This window comes from Topomyia yanbarensis, chromosome 2, assembly GCF_030247195.1.
Source record: "Topomyia yanbarensis strain Yona2022 chromosome 2, ASM3024719v1, whole genome shotgun sequence".
Classification (NCBI taxonomy): Eukaryota; Metazoa; Arthropoda; class Insecta; order Diptera; family Culicidae; genus Topomyia; species Topomyia yanbarensis.
The window spans coordinates 46,796,456-46,816,996 of NC_080671.1; the positions used below are offsets into that span (position 1 = coordinate 46,796,456).

Here is a 20,541-nt window from a genome sequence, read left to right on the forward strand (position 1 = left end):
AATTGGACCCGTTAGCTTCATTCAGTCAAAATATACAGAACGCACCGGTTTCAGATCCGAAGCAGACGTTATAAATTACTCTAAAACACGGACGAAACACAATGCGCCTCCATCGCCAGCGTTTGCCGCTCTAATGCACAGCGAAGTTCCTTAATGAACCGGTAGCCTGTCAGCAGCATCTCACGCAATCATTCACCTGTTGGTTGAAGAATATAAATTGATAGCTTTTTTACACTCGCCGCTCCATTCGAAGCACGTCAGTTGACGGGACTACACCTTCTTTCATCGACAGTGGTGTGAGATTAATAGCAAATCAAAAAAAAGTCGTGCTAGGATTGGATTTTCCAAACTCGTGAGTGATTGATGGACGGCCTGAGACCTCATCGGATAAACAGTGTAAGGTGATTTTGCAATAACGGCGAACCCGCGCGTACCCAGTTGATTGCTCCCGTGCAATGGCCCGGAGCCGATAATGAAGTGTTTAGTGTGATGACGGCTACCCAGCAGTTTGGTTCAATATGCAACTCTCGCGACGCGAGATCCCTGTGTCACCCAATAAAGTTTACACAAGAAGCGTCCGAATAACAAAACGTGCAGTGCATGCTAATACAGACAGAGAGTAGAATGTGGTGAATGCAGCAATGCAGATAGAAGTGCAAAGTTTTCTCATAGAAAATAGACTACAGCTCAATGCGGATGTAGCAATTAATAACTGTTTTTATCGTTATTTCGTTTCGCTTTCAATACCTGTAGAGAGAATAGAATAACATTCAATCGGTTGCAGCGACTGAGATGCGTCGATGCACTGGACAGCTCTGGACCGGCGGTGGGGGATTTGTTTGGCTTCCTTTTGCTTATAGTTGAAAGGTCGCGTGATGCCTATTAGAAGGCGACGATTGGAGCGGCTCTGATTTTGATCGATATTGATCGAATAAATTGTGCAACAAATTTCTATGTTAGGACATGAAATGAAATTATTAGAATTTTAACAAAAAATTGTTCTTAATTTGAAGTATATTTCAAGATTGTCGAAAATCTTTTCTTGCCTAGAATTGAGTTTAAATTAAATCATTGTAGATCCACAATCTCCAGGTTTTGCTTGAGTAGAGATCACTTCTAAGAAGCATACTCTGAATTTCGGTCAACTTTGAACGATTTGTATTTATAGGTTTGTTCAGGTCATGGTCCGGTGCAACCGAAGAATTTCGCTGGTTTCATCAAGATTTACACCGGGATTCTTATGTCGTCTTTTGTTGAAAAAACTGGCGTTAGTATGAGCGTTGCGATTGACATCTTCAGTCAGTTGGTAATTTCAGCATGCGAAATTTCACGAACTGTTTGGCACATGACACCTTTGCTTATTTAGTAGTCGTTGACCTCAGCGATAATTCAGTTTCTCGGTAATGCACTCAACTTTGATATGAATATCTTTTTCTGGAATGAGAGTCACTTTATCCATCCGGAAGTGGCACAAATGGCTTACTGAACGTTGTTTTCGACGACGATTTCGCTAGATTTTCGGAGCAGCATGTACTAAGTGTACTAGCGCGAATGACGGAAGGCTATCAATTGACTTCTCAAATGTCATATGCTAACCTATTTTCAGTTCAAGGGCGCGCTGTCGCGCACCGCGTGCACTATTTTTATCGTATTGTTTATTTTTAAGACGGAACTGAGAAAGTGTTAACTGGTACCGAAATCGATGGTTTTACGACAGTTTGGAGCCGAGTCTGTTTTTAGTTTTAAAGGGTTATATAAAAAATGAGAGGAAAAGTGAGCTAGATTCGTGATTTTTTATGCAAATTTTATTTGAAAAAGCGCACGACAATTTGTTGGTAGTAAAGTAGGCTTCCGTTTTTGGCAACAATATTTTTAGTTCAGTTGCCAAAACTGGCACCGTGCCAGAAATGGAAGCACATTTGATCAATTTTTGATGTTCATGCACTATCGAAAAATATAATTATTCGGGGAATAGATTGAAAACCACAAAACAATAACATAAAATGTTTAAAAATTTAGAAAATTTATAAAGTATGCTCAAAACCATAATATCGCCAACAGCTTCTACAAAACAAAATGTTTTTCAATAAAAACACATTGGATAATGCAATTCACATTACTTGAGGTTCACAACGAGAGACAGCGCTTTATGTCTACTAGAAACGGAGAAAAGAGGATTCCGCCAACTTACCCTAACCGCCGGCTAGTTAGCCCCGGGCTCCCCTACACAACCAAACATATGCGGACGTTCAATGAACGCTCGAACACGGTCACGATTGTTTTATTTCGTTTTGTTATCTTCGCCAACGTTTCGACCCTTGGTCTTCTTCAGGGCCCGACACTGTTGCAGAAAACTCAAACCAGGGGTCGAAACGATGGCGAAGATAACAATCGACAGAATTCGTGTGTAACTGCATTGCCGAAACTTACCCTAGATATATTATTAATAATTTTGCTAACCGGTTGCGTCGCGAGAAACCAAAACTTTTCAAATAAAAAGCCCTGTTTTTAATTTAACTCGCGCAAGTTCGTATGAAACCAAAAACCTGTTCTAGAAAGCATTATGTTATTACATTCTGATTCTGATTCCCAGACAGTTTTGATGCATTCAAGTCACGCTCACATTATGTATCATCATAAACCTCAATGTTGTCGAAACCCAAATAGCATGATTTTTCTCAAAAAATTCGTTGGAATCTACAGAAATTCGGGGAATAATACTAATATACTTCCCCAACTTTAATCCCTCAAATATGGTGTAGTACACACCAATTTTTTGTACTTTGTTTCAGCAAAATATTTTACTGAAACTTCTCCAGCTAAATAGTATTTACTAAGTGTTCAGCTTTGCCATTTTTGTATTATTTGATTTTCAATAGAGCCCATTATTTTGCTGAGAATCAGCATCTCTATTCAATTAATTGTTGAAACAAATGGTGGTTTTGCTGAGTTTCAATAAATCAAACTGGCAGTTCAGCAAATTTTGACAGTATTGAATTGATGGAATTTCAGCAAAATATTTTTTGCTGGAAGTATTGCTGGTACATTAGCTCGGCAATATTCAGCACAATTTAGCTGATATTCGACAACCAAAATTTAGTGTGTAAATAGAAAATCAAATCTCACGAGGTTATTCTGTGTATATGCTAGAACTATTTATATTCTAGTACCATCATTGCACCATGCAATGGTTGATCTAAGGAATAAAACAGTAATGTTTTTTCAAAGGATAAGGCTGGTATAGGTATGATGCATTATGGGTTTGATAAACTGTAGCGGACCTCAATATGGTCCTCATATGGTCCAACATGGTGTCTCGGACCATGAGCATTTGCTCGGGGTGCCTCTCCAATGACCAAGGATGCAAAATGCCTACCTTTTCCACGGCTGTAATTTTTTTGCCTACATTCTCATTTCTCTCTCGATGCTGCTGTCATTCGCTAGTGCAGGACGCCCAGCGCTGTACGGCTGCCTGTGTGTAAAGCAGTAACATGACAGAAAACTACTGTCCCCAGTACAGTCACCAGACGCGAGCGGTACAGCTTCGCTTTCCTTATTTTACATTTTTTAATATTTTCAATCTTTTTAATATTTTTATTCAAAAATGACTACAATGAATGCGGCTCATTTACGCCACGGCCGGCATCAACGCTTTCGTGTGCGGGAATCTCCCTTTGATTATGCAGAGAAAAATGTATAAAGCGAGAGAACAAACTTTACTACGCCACACTCTCACCGAGCAGTCGGAGTACAGCAGCAAAACAAAAATGTATTCTGCTGCTGTACGGCAAAATGTACTCGGTTTGACTACTGTTCTGGCAAGAGCTGTAGTGATGCGTCGCTGTAGCGGGCTGTACAGCTTGTGCAAATGTAAATATATCGAAAAAAATGTAGTTTATCGGTACCGTTGGCATCCCTGCCAATGACAATCACTATTTCTCGAGCTGTAAGATCGAAATAGCTGCAAAAAACTACCGTTGATTCCATATCTTTCCTTTTTTGGCTATTGCTCTTTTTCTGGCTACCTGCTTGCTCTTGTTCATCTAAGTAAAGAGGACCAAAAGTCCGAATTACTGCAGGGTAGCTACATATCAGATGATATGAAGTTCCGTTATCAGATTCACAAAAATCGCACGAAATATACTCAACACGCCGAATATCAATGTCCAGTTAGTGCAAACTGGAGTTCTGTAATTATGCGTGGAAATATGCAACAAATTCTTTGACATTTATAGGCTCATATAGAGCAGAAAAGTTTTCATTTGAGCGCAAATTTGCAAGCTACGCCAACGCTTGGCATGTGCGATTAGTGCCCAAGAGCGAATCTTGTGCTTTATCAAACTATTTAGCAGTGATAAAACTAGTTCTGGACCAAAGAAGTCAGTTGCAGCGCCGGTTCTAGCCAATTCGTCCGCCCATTCATTCCCAGTATAACCGGACTGACCCATATCATAGAAGGTACACAGCATTTAAATGCTGAGTTCTTCGATTTGAGTTCTACTTGCGATCACTAATTTCGATCGCGAATCTGCCGGACTAAGTAATTTCAGAGCAGTCTGACTGTCAGAGCAAAGTAAATTGTTTTGCCGCAAATTCTCCGTTGAAGAGCCGATTGTACGCTACACAGGATCGCGAAGATTTCTACTTCGAATACGGTACAGTATCTACCAAGCAAATGAAATAGGTCTAATCTCATTTCAAGACAATAGACTCCAGTACCGGTCGGTTCTCCAAGAAAGAATTGTTATTATATCAAACTACGTATTCTTCAAGTTATTGCTCCATCCAGCCAGACAGACAGGTCGCCTTCAAGACCATCCTCTGAAGATGGTTTAACTTTGATTGTATTGTCATGTCTTCTCCCTTCTGCCACCATGCTAGTATTAGGCTAACAACTGTTGTGTAGATCAACTGAATGTACTTGTGCTCAGAGCTTGAAAAAATTGACACCCCTGCGTAAACTTGAAAGAAAACAAAATTCAATTTATACCCAGCGATGCCAACCTTCCAGTTTAAATTGGATTCTTCCAGTTTTTTTACAGCATCCAGTCAAACAGACAATTGGAAAAATCTTCCAGTTTTTTTTAAATTTGAGCCAGTTTTATCCAGTTTTCTTTAAAATATTCATATATTCAGTTTTTTTTTCTCACAAATTGACTCTTGATTCATAGAATTTTCAAGCAAGCTATGGGATGATGCCGAGTGCCCCAGAATAAGATTTTAATCCACCGTAACCTGAACTCTTTTTATAGCACTGGTGAGTAAAACGGTTCGGAAATGTACAAATGATTCGATTTTAAATGAATTTTACTCAATCATGAACAATAAATTACATTGTGTCTAATATTTTGATGACCATTTGTTGAATTCTCAGTTAGTTGCTATAGTGGTATCTAAAGAAAGGTTTAAGCGCATCCTCAAGTTTAGCGAATGGTCATAAATTTAGGATTTTGTGGATGTGTAGATTGAAACCTTCAAAACAGTAAAAATCGACTAACTATTACAATTACAATCAAATACGAATGTTTTTTTATTTTTTTTATTTAGACAACAATTCAAAAACCGACTGAAATATTCAGTAAAAGGAGGTATGGAACATACGTGTTTACTAAAAATTACGTTCATTGAATCGTTGACTTAAACATTACAAGGCTAAAGTATGTTTTTTTTCGAACATCCAGTTTTTTTCCAGTTTTTTTCAAGAAAGGTTCCAGTTTTTTTTAAAATGTTGGCAACGCTGTTCATACCCGCTGCGATGAATGAAATGTTTGGTTCGTTTCCCTCGTCAGCCGTTTTGCAGACCAGGGTTACCATATTCACAGATTTTTCTGTAATGTCACAGATTTTTTTCACAATTTCTGATCACAGATTCTTTTTCACAGATGACAGATTTTTGGCATTTTGTTGAAAATTTCACAGATTTTTAGAAATAGTTATTTATCACAGATTTTTTTTAATTTATCACAGATTTTCACAGATTTTTTTCTGTTTTAGTCATCACAGATGAAAAAAAAAATTTTTGATCGAAACACAGATTTCAATGTGGCATCCCTGCTGCAGACACAGCGCATTCAGGTTCGGACACGTTCGGTTTCAGAAGCAAACTGTATTTTGTGTCTATTCTACCTATGAGAGGGATTATTGAGCAAAAGTGCATAAGATATGGATTACGCAGTTCACTTATGCTCGAAAATGTATAAGATGCCAACTTCTGCCTTCAAACTGTCCACATAATAACAAATTGAATGCTTTGGTTGGTGAAGGAATTTATATTTTCTCTGCACTCAAGCATTCGGGTATGCATGAAATTTTCGTCAGTTGAAAAGTTAATGAATGAGGGAGGCGGTGAATCTGAATGTTGTTTTCGGTAAATACAAGCTGAAATGAGTAACTGATTTTGAAATTTCGCAGCACTGCTTGCGCTTGAGTCCCCAAGATTTGCGAAAGTGCGTCTATATTGACCGATAACCACGCTAGCTTTCTTTATTCTGAAATCGATGTAAGCTGTTCAATTAAGTTATGAGTCAAGAATTACCCCAACGCACTTAACTTGATCTGCGACAATAATTTCAGAGTCAAAAACTACGGAGCTCCAGTTATAATCCTAGGTTGTGTGAAAAGCACGATTGATATTTCATTTGGATTAACAGATGATCTACCATGAAGACACCATTGCTCTGCAACACATAAGGCTTGCTGCATCAAATCAAAAAGTGTATTAATACAAATACCGGTGGCCATTATATGAAAATCATCAGCGAAACCATGTGACGGAAACCAAGGCTCATTATGTTCCCTCAACAAGCCATCGGCATCCACATACACTCTGTTTCCTTATCTATACTTGTCTTAACGATGAGCACAGATGTCGATTGCTAAGGATTGTGTGTGTAAAGACACGTTGCCAAAAGCACCTTCAATATCAAGAAAAAAAACACTAAACTTGATTGCTATTGCGAAAAAGCATAATTTCAATGTTGTAGACAGCATTGTGTAACAGGGTGGTCGTATGCTCCCAACACTGATATGCATGCAGCGCTTGCTCGCCCAAGCTAACATCCCGAATAAATTTTCCCTTATTTAAGAAGACTGCATGTTAGACTGATCGATCTAAAGCTCTTTGCCTCCTCATAAGTGACACGGCCACCTTTAGGAATGAATTTACAGTTATTTCCCGCCACGCTAATGGAATGTATCCTGTTACAAGACTACAAATAAGATCATTTTTTAAATATGCTTGAAGTGTTCATATCCACTTTGAAGTCGAGCTGGAATGATTCCGTCTTTTCCCGTAGCCTTATACGGAGACAAAACTTTCAATTGTCCATTTGATCGATTCGGTTGTTACAATTCTAAGAACAAATGCCCAAGAATCAGAACTACCTGAAAAGAGCTCTGGGGCAGTCGTCAAAGATGGCTCCTTACAGCCTGGAAAGTGTGTGTCAAAAACAGTTGCGTACTACTCTTTGGTCAGATGAGTTTTTATCATTAGCAGTTCTAATCGAACTGACATGAAAGTCATTCGATTTCGAAAGTATTTTATTTAATCTGCTAGTCTCGTTGAGACTTGAGACATTTGTGCAGATGCTTTTCCAACCACTTCGCTCGGAGGATCGAAGGCCATTCCTGTATGCTTCGCGAGCCAACTTAAATGTCTTTGACTCATCCCTGCGTCTGCGATAACAAGCTCTTCAACATAACTTCTTGAGTCGAACGGGTTCGGTATTCCACAAAGGTGTTCCTTTAGAAGCACGCATAACTCGAAGCGGACAAGCTTCTTGGCATGCTGCTACTATCAGTCAGTTTGATTTATCCATGATCTTGGCCTCATCCAAGTTACTTGGACTAATCGCCAAGCCCTCTTCGTACAGGTCCCAGTTCGTAAATTATGGAATTACGATATGTGACAATATCTAGCAAGACGATTGAATGATCAAGAACGATGCCAGCCATTCAGTCCTCGGCACGGAAAAACTTCTTGACTTGAGAACTCCTGCCTTCAATCACCTCTTACGACATGGAAGCAGGAATCCAGTGGATCAATTCTTTACTGAAATACTGCGAGAGATTTCAGCCGCCGGATACCACACGGCACTGCCGGGACTGACAAAATAGGGACTTCACAGTAATATGAAATAGTATTTTTCACAAGAAACATTAACGTGCGATCAGGTAACAAACTTGTTCACGTTAAAATAAAAACAATTTTTTGTTTTTAAAAAAAGGTTTATCTCAAACAAATTTCCTCACTTATTAAAAGAAAGATTTTCACGTACTATTTGAGTAGCAATCTAACAGGAACGTAATTTAATTTCAATCCCATCTCTTTAACTGATCGATTGATTTCATCTGGCGAATGTAAAAAGTAACCTGGCAATCAAATGTAATAAGTGTATTTCACTGACAGATCACATTTCGAATCACAGCTAATAAATCAGTTGACGCAGACTGATGCTTATTTGTTTAATTTCGTATGCCATTTAAAAAATCATTAGTTCCTATGTCTTCCTTCCGATCTCGCTTTCAATGACCTATGTAACGTCTATAATGACATGTGGGTTATTCCAATAACCCACAAAAACTATATTGCTGCTGACGTTCGCATCCGTTGGCGATACTAGAAGAGCTCACACGTTATTATAACCTCGTACAGAACTGATGCTTGTGTATACAGATACACAGATCAGCTGAGCCAAACAGGTCGACTAACACTGATCAAAGTGACGTCATGATCTCAACGGTACTCTTTTTCTTACCCTTTTCCCCTACAATTGTTGGATTTATTGCTGTGCTACCGTGCCACGATCAATGGCGACCTTGACTTATTAACATCAGTAGTTCCGTGAAGCGGTTTTAAATGATTCTTCAAATAAAGTCACCATCTTCTGAGGTTGGCCGTCCAATAATTGCCGGAATACTTACGCAAAAAATTCAAATGTAAACTGATCATCACATTTACACTGCAGTATTTTCAACATGGCACGCGCCAAAAAAGCTTGACCACGCTGATGGGAACAGGAGTGTGTTCTCATCATGTTATTTAATTGTAGGCTATCTGGAAGACAACAGCACAACAACACAACAGCACAAGCCGGAACACAAAGACAAGCGAACGCAAAATAGTGCAAACAAGTACAGCCGTCTCGTTTCAAAATACTGATGCTAGACTATAATTAAAGTGAGAATTGTAAACAACAGCGTGGGGAGACTCGCTATCTCGGCATTTTTATCGACTTGCATGATTTGCGGCCCTAAACAGAAGCATAAGCTTATTATTTATAGAACGGAAAGAATTTATAATCGCAAAGGGTGTTATTAAAACGTTAGGAAAATGCCGCATTGTCCAACGGTTACGACGGAAGCAGTAGCTCAACAAAATCAACACTACAAATATCCTGCAGCAAACGTTATCAGACTGCAGCGAAACTGTTACGACAGAACGTTATTCACTTCACGACTCTATCGAACACGCCCATCGTCAGCTGGAACAGCCCGATTGGGTGGTAATGTATTCATCCTGGTAACGGCTGCTGCCGCGACTGCAATGACCGTTCTTGCCGCAGGTGAGTTTCTGATTACGCGTATATCTAACATCCTAGTCTATATAGTATATCTGAAAACCTTCGCTCTATATATTGCCGAGAAAACCTATTTCGGTGAGATAGAGTAAATAGCAAATTAAAGACTCTGTTTTGGCAGTATTAGGGAGTGCACCACACTATTTCATTAATTTCCTGACATCGATGCATATAAATCGACATCAATATATTTGCTGCGTTTATTAGTACCAATATAGGGTGATTACCCTATTTTCTCAATGTTTCGATTATCACCCAACCCATTTGAATTCGTTGGTGAGAGCAGTGTAATTTTTGTTCAACGCATTGAATCAAATGGTAGGGCGACAATAGGGGCACGCGATTCGTTGCGTTCTAATATTGGTTCTTAACCATGAAACAAAGCTGTTGATGCCAACGTGTACGCATTTCACCACTTGTAGGCCGAGTATTAATGAATTAGTAAGGTATCCTCCCTAATAGTGGCCCAATTATCGGGCTGCCAATTGAGCCAATGTGTTGCACAAAAATGGCAGGCGCTGCTCTAACCAGGAAACATGGCAAAAATAGTCCAAATATGATATCTAAAACTAAAAAAAACTTTTATTGATTTTGATTCTATGATTTTATGATGGATTTTAGCCTCATGAACACTAAATCATAGTTTTAAACTGTTTCTGTGGAAGCGTTTCTGAATTATGAATTTAAAAAGAACTCTTTCGGAAACTGGTGGAAAGGTTTTCTATAAATTTCAATGCATCAGTATCAGTAGTAGATCAGATGATAAGAATTTCAAACCGTCAAAACTCCAGAACAAAATTGATGTCAGTCTTGTTTGACACTATCGGTTTACATGGAAATGATTTCAGTCACAGTATCTACGACGGTAAACACAACAAAAGGATAGGAGCCTTAGCGATTGAATAGAACAACTACGTCATTTTTCAGCCGATTTTCACAAGTAAACAAGTTTTTTTGGGATGTTTTATGCCATTTATTATAAACCAAGTTTAGAATACAACGTCGATTAAATGACCACCCTCATTTAATACATAAAAAGCAGCTCTTTTGCGGGCATTTTGCATGACATTGAACAGCATTTCGGGCTTATTCGCAGCAATTTCAGCTCGTATATTAGCTTTGAGTTCGTCAAGGTTCTTATGTTTGCTAGAATAAACTTTACTTTTCAAGTAACTTCACAGAAAAAGTCTGGTACCGTTAAATCCGAAGAACGCAGAGGCCATTCCAAATCACCATTTTTTGAGACAACTCTTCCTGGGAATTTGCTCTACAAGAACTTGATTGTAGCTACAGCAACTTCATTGGATCGTTGCGGGCGCTGTCGAATATGAATCTGGGGAGTTGATACAGAAATTCTTCACCAAATTACGGATTGTCTTGTTTGTAGGCCCTGAATGCCTGCCATATTTTTCTACGATAAGCACGCACAGTTTTCACTATTGAACGATCGTTTTCAATGTAAAACGCTAGGATTTTGGAGTAAATCGACTCATAGCTAAAATGGCACTAAATGACGTTTCAGAATTGTGTTTATTTGTCAAAATCGGCTGGAGATGTTCAATGTTGAAATAGGATACATCCAGATGGCGCACCCTGTATATTTCATAATTTAGTATTATCATTTTATGTACAAACATTTAAAGTTCGACTACGCATCTTTAATGTCAACTGCATTGAAAAAGACAAAAAACACTGACTAACCCAATTAAAGCGAAACGAAAAAAGCCTATTTCGAAAAAGCTCATTTTTTAAAGAAAGACCTTTTTAGAAACTCCAAAACTTAATACGCTCCAACGGAAAAAATAATTAATTATCGATAAACCAATTTGCGCATAGGGGTAGAAGACCTAACTTGGAAATGTTGGATTTGAATGTTTCGTGTTCCACTCGTCAGTAACTGACACCAATGCAGAGTGCAGTTATTGGTTATATTGCATCTTGTGATACCAATTGTTGCAGCTGTAGGGTTTTGTTACAGAAAACGTGTTATTTATAGTTTTGCACTCTCTTATTGTGAGGTTTGACATTTTTCAATTAAACTATACAGCTTTTTTAAAGAAACCAATAAAATTCAGTTATCTACGTTTGGTGTAAAACAAATCATATTTCTATGATTTGTTTTACACCAAACAGCCTAATCAGTAGATGGCCGCACAAGAATTTTTTCAAAAATATTACAATAAAATCAATAGATTTTCAAAAGCACACACAGAACATGAAAAAATTCTTTAACATATATTTTTCATTGTTATTCTGTATTCCCGGGATTTCCGGCGAATTCAGTTTTTTTATTTCGCGAATCCCGGGAAGCTTAAAACACCCGGGAGATGGAAGCTCTAGTTTGTATGCATATTTTATGGACCATTTTTCCACTTTTGCATTGATTTGGTTTAGCATTTCAGATTTCTAGCACTGATGTTGTCCTATGCTGATTTGAGCGTTTCACTGAGTCCTGCCACTATGCCGTATGATATGTATTATCAAAAACATCGCGAAGAGAGTGATAGGAGTTATAAGAAATGTCTCATAACACGGTTAAATGGATTAGAAGCGTCTTTTTGAAACATTTTGCTCTTACCCGTGTAAATGTTTTTGAATGTTTAGATGTCCCTTTTCCGCAAATATCATTAAGTGATAACTTATCCTTAACTCCTGAAAAATATTGAAAAAATCATAATATTTTATCGATATTTTTGAGGAGAATAGTCTAAATTAACCATCAAACAACGAAATTGTAGATTTTATGTAGCATTATTCACAAAAATGTTGGTTAATATTACAATATTTACTGATTAGTTTAATTAAAGAAGGTTTTCATGTATACACTGAAGACCCGTTTATATCATCCCCTTGGTGAATTTTAGGCTGATAAAGCGGGGACAATAATAAAATCGGGACATATATTTTTCTTTCTTTTTAAGAAACCGAAAATCTTAAAATATTCTTCATTATTCCCTAGATATAGCATCATAACCTTTCCTGATTATTTAGCTCAAATTTCCCTTAAGGGGGTCTGACAGCGCAAAATAAAAATTTTTTTTGTATATTTCGGATCTCAAAGATAAGAAAAATATGCTCAAGAAAGGATTTGCCTGAATTCAACTTGATTCATCAGTTAGAACCCATCAAACTACCAACTATCAATTTTCATATGAAGCTGATAAAATCGGGCCAAAAATCTAATAAAATCGGGGGTAGATCAAATCGGGGGTAGATAAAATCGAGGACCGATAAAATCGGGTGCTGATACAATCGGGTCTTCACTGCAAATGTACAGTGTACTGAACATAAATCGTGTGCTTTTAAACTTAATCTCTATATGATGGTCAATGCGGCTGCCATATACTGATGAGATGAATTCGAAGGATTGAATTCAAATTATCTCAGAATCTCGCTGCCATTTATAACGTGATACAAAACCGACACCCGCATCGATTTTCATTTTGTATAAAGGGTGTCTCACATCAAATTGCATCACGAAAAAAACTGTAGAAAATGATTCTGTCACGTTCGCCCGAATGACATTCGCCCGAAAGCCATTTACCCGAAGGACATTTGCCCGAATGTCACACAAACCCGAATGTCATTCACCCGAATGCCACGAACACCCGAAAGACATTCGCCCGAATGCAACATAAACCCGAATGCCATTCGCCCGAATTCCATATACCCGAAAAACATCGAAATGTCAATTGAAAAAATTTAATTTATTAAGATGAAATACAAATTTTATTACATTTGATGATATGAAGAAATTAACACCAAAGCTATACCAGTCAAATAGTTAATCCAATCACCTGGTTTGTATGATTTAACTAGGGTTTCCAGTTTTAAGTCCTTTCGTGAGTTCTTTTTAGACTTTTTAGCTGTTGGCACCGCTTGTAGTGTACGTAAAACATACGTACTAGGGTTTTTCTCTTCAAGCTGCAACTGCTTCAACACACCATAGAATTTCCACGGCTTAACAAACCGTTCCATTTATTGTGCTAGTCTTCCACATTATTGGTGGTTCTAGGAAACTTTGTCGATAAATTTTCGAAAACTGACCACGGAGCGGGGGGCAAAGAAGGGTTATCGAGAAACTTTTTGATTAGTTTCCTTCCTACCAAAAATACAATTTTTACTAATGTAATCCAAAAAATCGTCGAGAGGCTTTGGACAACTTTTCCTCAATTCTTCGAGTGCCATTGGAATACCTTAATTTGGTATATAGATTCAAGAAATTGCTCTTGTTTTGAAAGAAGGAATCAACCCTTATGTTTGAGTATACCGGGCAGACGAGTGGATCAACAGTTTCTTTGCAGACTTATTTGGCATGCAGATCCAAGGATTTGTCATGTTTGAAAGAAGCAATCAACCCCTAATTGTGGGAAAAGAGCTGCTCATGTTTAAAAGAAGGAATCAATCTCTAAGTGTGAGTAAACCGGGCAAACGAGTGGATCACCGCTTTGATTGCGAGGGCCAACAAACTCCAAGAACTGCTCATATTTAAAGAAGGAATCTACCCCTATATTTCAGTAAACCAAGCATACCAATGGATCACAGGTTTGCCGAGTAGGGACCTCCGCTTCGGTTCCACGACCTCGGTAATTGTGACAAAGCCGCATCACACTAGCTTCGCCACATAACATTTATGAGCTACTATTTACTAACGGTATTGTGCCAAATGGACTCCCACCATGCAAGATATAATTACTAATTTAATTGATTCAATTCGTTAACGGAACATCTTAATATATATTTACCTCGATCGGTCGTGTTTCCGAAAGATTTCTTATTATTTTGTCCGGTTTATCACAAGATTTCACCGCTCGAGCTGACAACTGCGTCCTATATGCATCAGTATGCACCTGAAGAGCATTTGTGGCGTTGGCAACAGAACCTCAGTGACGTCGAATAGTACACCTAAAAGCGATGTCGCATAGCCACATTGGTCAGTGTACGGTTGACTAATGTGGCTACGCCACATCGCTTTCTGGTGCACTGTCCGACTTCGCTGCCGCTCAGTCGGCTTTAAACTAGCTATAGCCCTTATGTTTGAGTAAACCGGGCAAACAAGAGGATCACAGGTTTGCTTATAACTCCGGCGACGGGTGGATCAACGCCTCGTCCAACGGAACCTCAGCGGCTTTGCGCCGCTTCGGATCCTTGGCCTCGGATATGCGGCCAAGCCGCATCACACTAGCTCCGCTGTATAAGCCCGCATTAAAGTCGGACTTCTATCACAAAAGTCACTAAACTAGACAATTACCGATTTTATATTATGCTTGAGTGAATGTGGTATTCGGGTTAATGACATTCGGGCGAGTGGTCTATTCGGGTTGATGGCATTCGGGTAAATGGTCCATTCGGGTTAATGACATTCGGGTAAATGGTCCATTCTGGTAAATGGTTTTCGGGCGAACGTCATTCGGGTATATGACTTTCGGGTGAATGTCATTCGGGCGAATGTGATAGAACCGTAGAAAATAACCCATTGATTATTTTCTCTTGAAAACTTGGGTAGAAGTAGTTTAGAATGTATTGTATTTATATCGCCATCAGTTTTTCGAAAACTGGAACCAATCGAGAAAAACGATTTTTAAAGTTTGAGTTTGAATATCTTGAATTATATAAATGGTAGAAGCAATTCATAGAAGACAATTGATGCTTCTATCTATTCTGTATTAATATCTCAAATATTACGACTACGGTTAACTATATTGCAAGTTTTTACTAAAAATGTCATAATCGTGCTGGGTCAATTTTACCTACAAATAAAGCATCAATTATTAACTTTTATTCATATCTTTGGCTTAATTTGGTCTATAAACAATCGGTGGGATGCATTTTAAAGGAAATGTGTCAGGGAATTTAGTAGATAGATAGCTGCAGAGTTGCCAAATAAGCTATATTTCCAGTTTAAAACTTAAACTGCATTTTTCTAACAATTCGTGTATTTTTATTTTCAAAATGATTATGTCATTGTGTTACGCAGAAAAATATATAATATATCAAGATAACTTGAGCCAATCCACAGACATAGTCATTTAAAGCGAAAAATCAAAATTTCTCAGCACGTTTCTCGCTATATCTCAGTAACCAAGCAGAATGTCTAAATTCTGAAAACGCCACGTTGTAGAGATTTTTATACAAGTAATGTGGCATATCTAACTAAGTTTACCCCAAAATGGCGTTTGTCATCAGATAGCACAATAGCGACGAAATGGCACGTCGCGAATTGATTTAGCGCAAGCACCTGCAAATTCCTCGAATAGAAGGAGAAATACGGTCAAAATAGATGTTCTATTAGTGACCAGGATCACGAGGGTGTAGGAAAAACTTTCAATCGACATCCCAATGCTTTGGTCAGGGATGTGGCTAAAAAGTTGAATCTGTCAAAGACTTTCCTCCAGACAGCCAGGGACCGGGAGAGACCGCATACGTACAAAGTACCGTAGGCTCCAAATCGTTACGAACGGCAAGATATGGTGGAAAAATCACGGGCCCCGAAACTGTACACCCAGATGCGAACGAAGCCTGAGGATGATGAGACTTACACCAATGCGGACTTCCGCAGCTTCCGGTACTACACTTCTTCACCCCCAAGTTTGATGTTCCGGAGTAAGCAAGGAAGCAGAAACTTTCAAAGTTTGCCAATAAATAAGTGATTTGGCAAGCGATCTGCTCATGTGGCAAACGGAGTGCACCGTTCGTAACTACCGGGACTGTAAACGGGGATATCTACCTCAAGGAGTGTCAACAGAAGCGCCTGCTTCCTCTGTTGAAGCAACATGAGGGCATTACGATCTTCTGGCCGGATCTAGCTTTATGCCACTATTCAAATATTGTGCTGGAGTTGTACGAAACCAACTCACTTTCCCACCAAAGTACACGAACTAATTTATCGAAAAATATGATCATTCGGCGAATAGATTGGAAATAAATTGAGATAACATAAAATGTTCAAAATTAAAAAATTTACTTAGTGTGCTCAAATACACGATATCGTCCACAACTTCTAAAAAACAAAATATTTTGCAACAAAAACACATTGGATAATGTGTTTCACATTACTTGAGGTACACACCGGGAAGTAGCGCTTTATATCCAATAGAAGCGGAGGAAAGGGGGTTCCGCCAACTAGTCCCGGGCTCCCCTATTTACTAGTTATTCGCACATAATCAAAGGTTTTATTGCGTTCATGCGTTGATATAGTTTGTTTCAATGTTACAGAACGGAAGCTTCAAGCAACTGGTCGTGTGATTTTTAAATTCTATCGCAATGAGGCCATCTTGGTTGGTGAGTGAATTGTTTCAAATATATAAATTTTAACAATATGCACTTTTCGAAAACACCATTCATTGCACAACCCTAGAATATCTATGGAATTACTTCTTGGGAAACTTAATTGAGCACTTGTAAGGTAGAAGCAAGCACCTTATTAATTTTATTGGTTCCAATAAATTTAATCCACATCGTATTAAACAGACTTTGAAATGTTTCTTCGAATAAATTAAACTTTTCGCACCTCAGCACATTGTCAGTGATTCCAAAAATCATTTGAAATTTCAACTATGTCTACTCCTTTGTTCTAGGCCTCCCAGCAAGCCCGCCAGTGGACCTCAAGTGCACCCACCACGATGAGTTCTTCTATGCAAACCCTACCACCAGCTGTTCGTCATATTATCGTTGTATTCAACGGCAGGCGATCCGATACAAATGTAACGAAAAGTCATATTTTGACTTTTACCAGCAAAAGTGTGTACGCAGTCAAGGTATTTTCTCCTATTATACAACTCCTTGATTCCATTCATTTATCACACTGCTCATTCGCAGGAACGTGCTATGAACCCATTTGCACGGGAAAATCCGACGGCTTATACGCAGATACTACGCAAGCCTGCAGGAGATCATACATGTGCAAGAGCGGTAAGCTGATCTCGATGGACAACTGCCCGCAGGGTCACCTGTTCGATGGTAGCAAATGTGCCCCACAGCATGAGGTCAACTGCGAAAGTCCAACAGTTTCGGCAGTAATGATCCCATTCAGTGGAGATGATCGATGCTATGGGTTGCAGAACGGTAATCACATCATCGATGACGATCAGTGCAAAAAGTTCATGATCTGTCAGGATAATAATGTGGTTGATGTGCTAGAATGTCCCATCGGGTATGTGTATAACGAAATGACGCGGAGGTGTACTTTTAGTGGAGGTGTGGAGTCCTCGGGTTGTATGAGTAACTACATGAACGAAGAAGACGACGTTTGTTCCTGGCTACCGGATGGAATGCACCTGGATCCTACATCTAGAACCTGCAAAAGCTACATTAAATGTTTGGATGGACGGATCGTCTCCAAACATGACTGTCCTAAGTCGACCGTGTTCAATGGGTTCCAGTGCGTACCCGATTTCCTATACCACTGTCCTAGACTAGCTCTTCCGGGTGATATCTGCGAGAAAAAGTTGGACGGTTACTACATCGATCCGAGAAAAGGTTGTTCATATTTTGTCCGCTGCGAACATCAACAAACTGTCGAAAATCATTCATGCCCGACAGGGTTTCAGTACAATCCAACGAAAAACCTATGCATTGAACGTCACCAAGGTGAAATCTGTCACGAATCAGGCTATTCGAGTGACTGTGTGCAGCGTTCTGCCGGTTTCTATCAGGACTTTTCCGATGCTTCAAAATGCGCTCAATACTTTTACTGTTTCAATGGCAACAAAACCATGTTTCGCTGTCCTGTCGGGTTTTTGTTCGACGGCGAAAACTGCGTCAGCTCCTCTACATATTCTTGTCCAAGTGCAAACTCCGATTCCTGTGCGAATAAACCAAACGGATACTACCGGGATTCCACCAGCGGTTGCCGGTCATACTTCTATTGTTCTGAGGGCAGCAAAACCTCATATCTATGCAATCCAGGGCAGATTTTCAGTCAAGGCCATTGCATAGACCGTCTCGAGGACACGTTCTGTGCGGAAGATCTGGTATGCTCTGGAAAATCCGATGGATACTATCACGATCTTCAGTCATACTGTCGCAACTATTTTTACTGCCAGCGAGGCGAAAAACTGCAAACCCTCACCTGTCGAGGAAGTAAAAAATTCGATGGAAATAGTTGTGTTTCGGAGGATTCCTACACATGTCCGCACGGGGAAGCTGCAGCTGATCCACTGTTAAATTGTATACCTCGTACATGTGAACCGACCTGTTCGAAAAATGGCTTTCAGAATGATTACGACAGCGGCTGCGCGAAATATTTCTTCTGCATCGACGGTAAGCAGACAAGTTTGTCCTGCTCAAACAACTACGTTTTCAATGGCGAAATATGCGTTCCTGCTGATACATATCGGTGTCCAAAGTACTGTGATGCTACGGTTGACTGCAGTTGAAGAAACCCGCTACCTGAATGTGTCTTACCTGAATCCGGTCTTAGGCGGACGAAGATAATACCTTCAATTGGCAACGAATGTTTGGTGGGCGTATCTGAGCTAGTTTAAGGTTTATTTATTTATACTGCTGCATTTATACATCTGAGTGGATGCAAAAGGCAACGCATAAAACTCGTAGACTCATCCATGTCATTGTTGCTATGGGATTTGCCTGTCGCTCGGGTGAAACTCGTTCTGTGTTCGTAATGACGGTTTTCACGTCAAATGATTGAGTGGTCGGTTGAACGCGTAATGGAAGCGCTAAATGTGAAGAACCTACCGAAGCTATTTATTTTCTTTAGAACAACACTGTACCTTCGTTCCAAAAAAGAAGAAACGCATTTAAAATACTCATTTGATATTATTTAGTCATAATTTAATATTATTGTCAACTAGTTTTAAAAAATAAATGCATATCTTATAATATTCAATCGGTTCGGATTTCTCAAATCTGATCAGAAATGTCATCAAATTATTATAATAGTAAATGATAAAGATCAGCAATAAAGTGAATTCCAAGAAGAATACGACAAGAGATAAAAGATTGAATTAATTTTGAAGATTGTATCATGCGAAAAAACTGTTCCTGGCAACCCACATTTTTTGAGCCTAACGACAATTCCGAAATATCCGAATGCCCAATTTAATTTTCTACACAAAAAAAGACAAAAAGCCGGGTTGGTTAATGAAAAAAAACTTAGCAAGACATCGCCGTAGGGTAATTTTTTAATTTTTTCATTTGAAATATTTGATTTACATAAATAATTTATTATAATCAGTTCAAAAATTGCACTAGTTCAAATTGTTATAAGTTGAGTTTCGTTGGTCAAAAAATTTCAGCAGTAACTAAACACGTGTTATTTTCCATCGGCAACAGTTATTTCTTCGGTGAAAACAAGCTCAAATTTTCGCATGTACAATAAGAGGTACATGTGTTTGTGTCACTTTCATAAGCCTGAGCGGTCAGTCCAGTCAGTGGGAAACAGATTTCGCCAAAAACTGGCACTCATCGTTTCTATATAAATCGAACATACTTTCAGGTTCAGTTTTATTACAACATACTCTTGAGCAAGTACGGATAAAGATGATTTTAAATTTAGTAACAATTTCATCGTATATGTTGGTAGCTGCATACGCTGTGCCAATAGTAACCAAGTCAGGTACGTGATGTCATCATAGAACAAAAATAATTCAACATATCTTCTATAGGCATGGTATTAAATTTCAGATTTCGAAAGCCTTCAAAACGAATCCCAACCTATCGTTGAACCTAAATCATCAACAAACCAACTCGGTCAGTATGACAGTGAAAACAGCCCCGAAGAAGAGTTACCGGCTTACTTTAAGTATTATTCCACGCCAGGATATGGCTACGAAACGACTTCAATCACGCCACCGCCAATTAGCACCACCACCGACAAGTATTGGAATGCGCTGCTGGACGAGCACAAGAAAAAGTATCATTACATTTCCGAAACATTAGACAACTATCCAGATAAAACATCCAGTGCCGTAAAGAGTGCATTTGATAGAGTAAACCAGGCACT

The 20,541-nt window shown here is 38.9% G+C and overlaps 1 protein-coding gene across 5 annotated transcripts; it reads left to right on the top strand.

Moving 5' to 3' along the window:
- Nucleotides 1-258: 258 nt before the first annotated feature.
- LOC131684325 (uncharacterized) lies at nt 259-19,424 on the top strand. Of its 5 annotated transcripts, none has more exons than XM_058967101.1 (5): nt 259-401; nt 9,051-9,563; nt 16,794-16,859; nt 17,156-17,335; nt 17,397-19,424. In XM_058967101.1, exons 2-5 carry the CDS (start codon nt 9,332-9,334, stop codon nt 18,953-18,955), a joined length of 2,037 nt encoding a protein of 678 aa, XP_058823084.1. In that variant the 5' UTR covers nt 259-401; nt 9,051-9,331; the 3' UTR covers nt 18,956-19,424. The 5 variants fall into 5 exon arrangements, with proteins under 5 accessions (XP_058823084.1, XP_058823083.1, XP_058823088.1 ...); XM_058967100.1 differs by having other exon boundaries at nt 259-396; XM_058967102.1 differs by lacking the exon at nt 259-401 and adding an exon at nt 5,086-5,257.
- The last annotated feature ends 1,117 nt before the right edge of the window (nt 19,425-20,541 follow it).

Bases quoted from the DNA above. Each gene is read 5' to 3' on its own strand.
- LOC131684325 (XM_058967101.1), top strand. From the start codon at position 9,332: ATGCCGCATTGTCCAACGGTTACGACGGAAGCAGTAGCTCAACAAAAT. The intron at 9,564-16,793 runs GTGAGTTTCTGA...TCAATGTTACAG, and splicing joins AATGACCGTTCTTGCCGCAG to AACGGAAGCTTCAAGCAACT. The intron at 17,336-17,396 runs GTATTTTCTCCT...GCTCATTCGCAG, and splicing joins AAAGTGTGTACGCAGTCAAG to GAACGTGCTATGAACCCATT.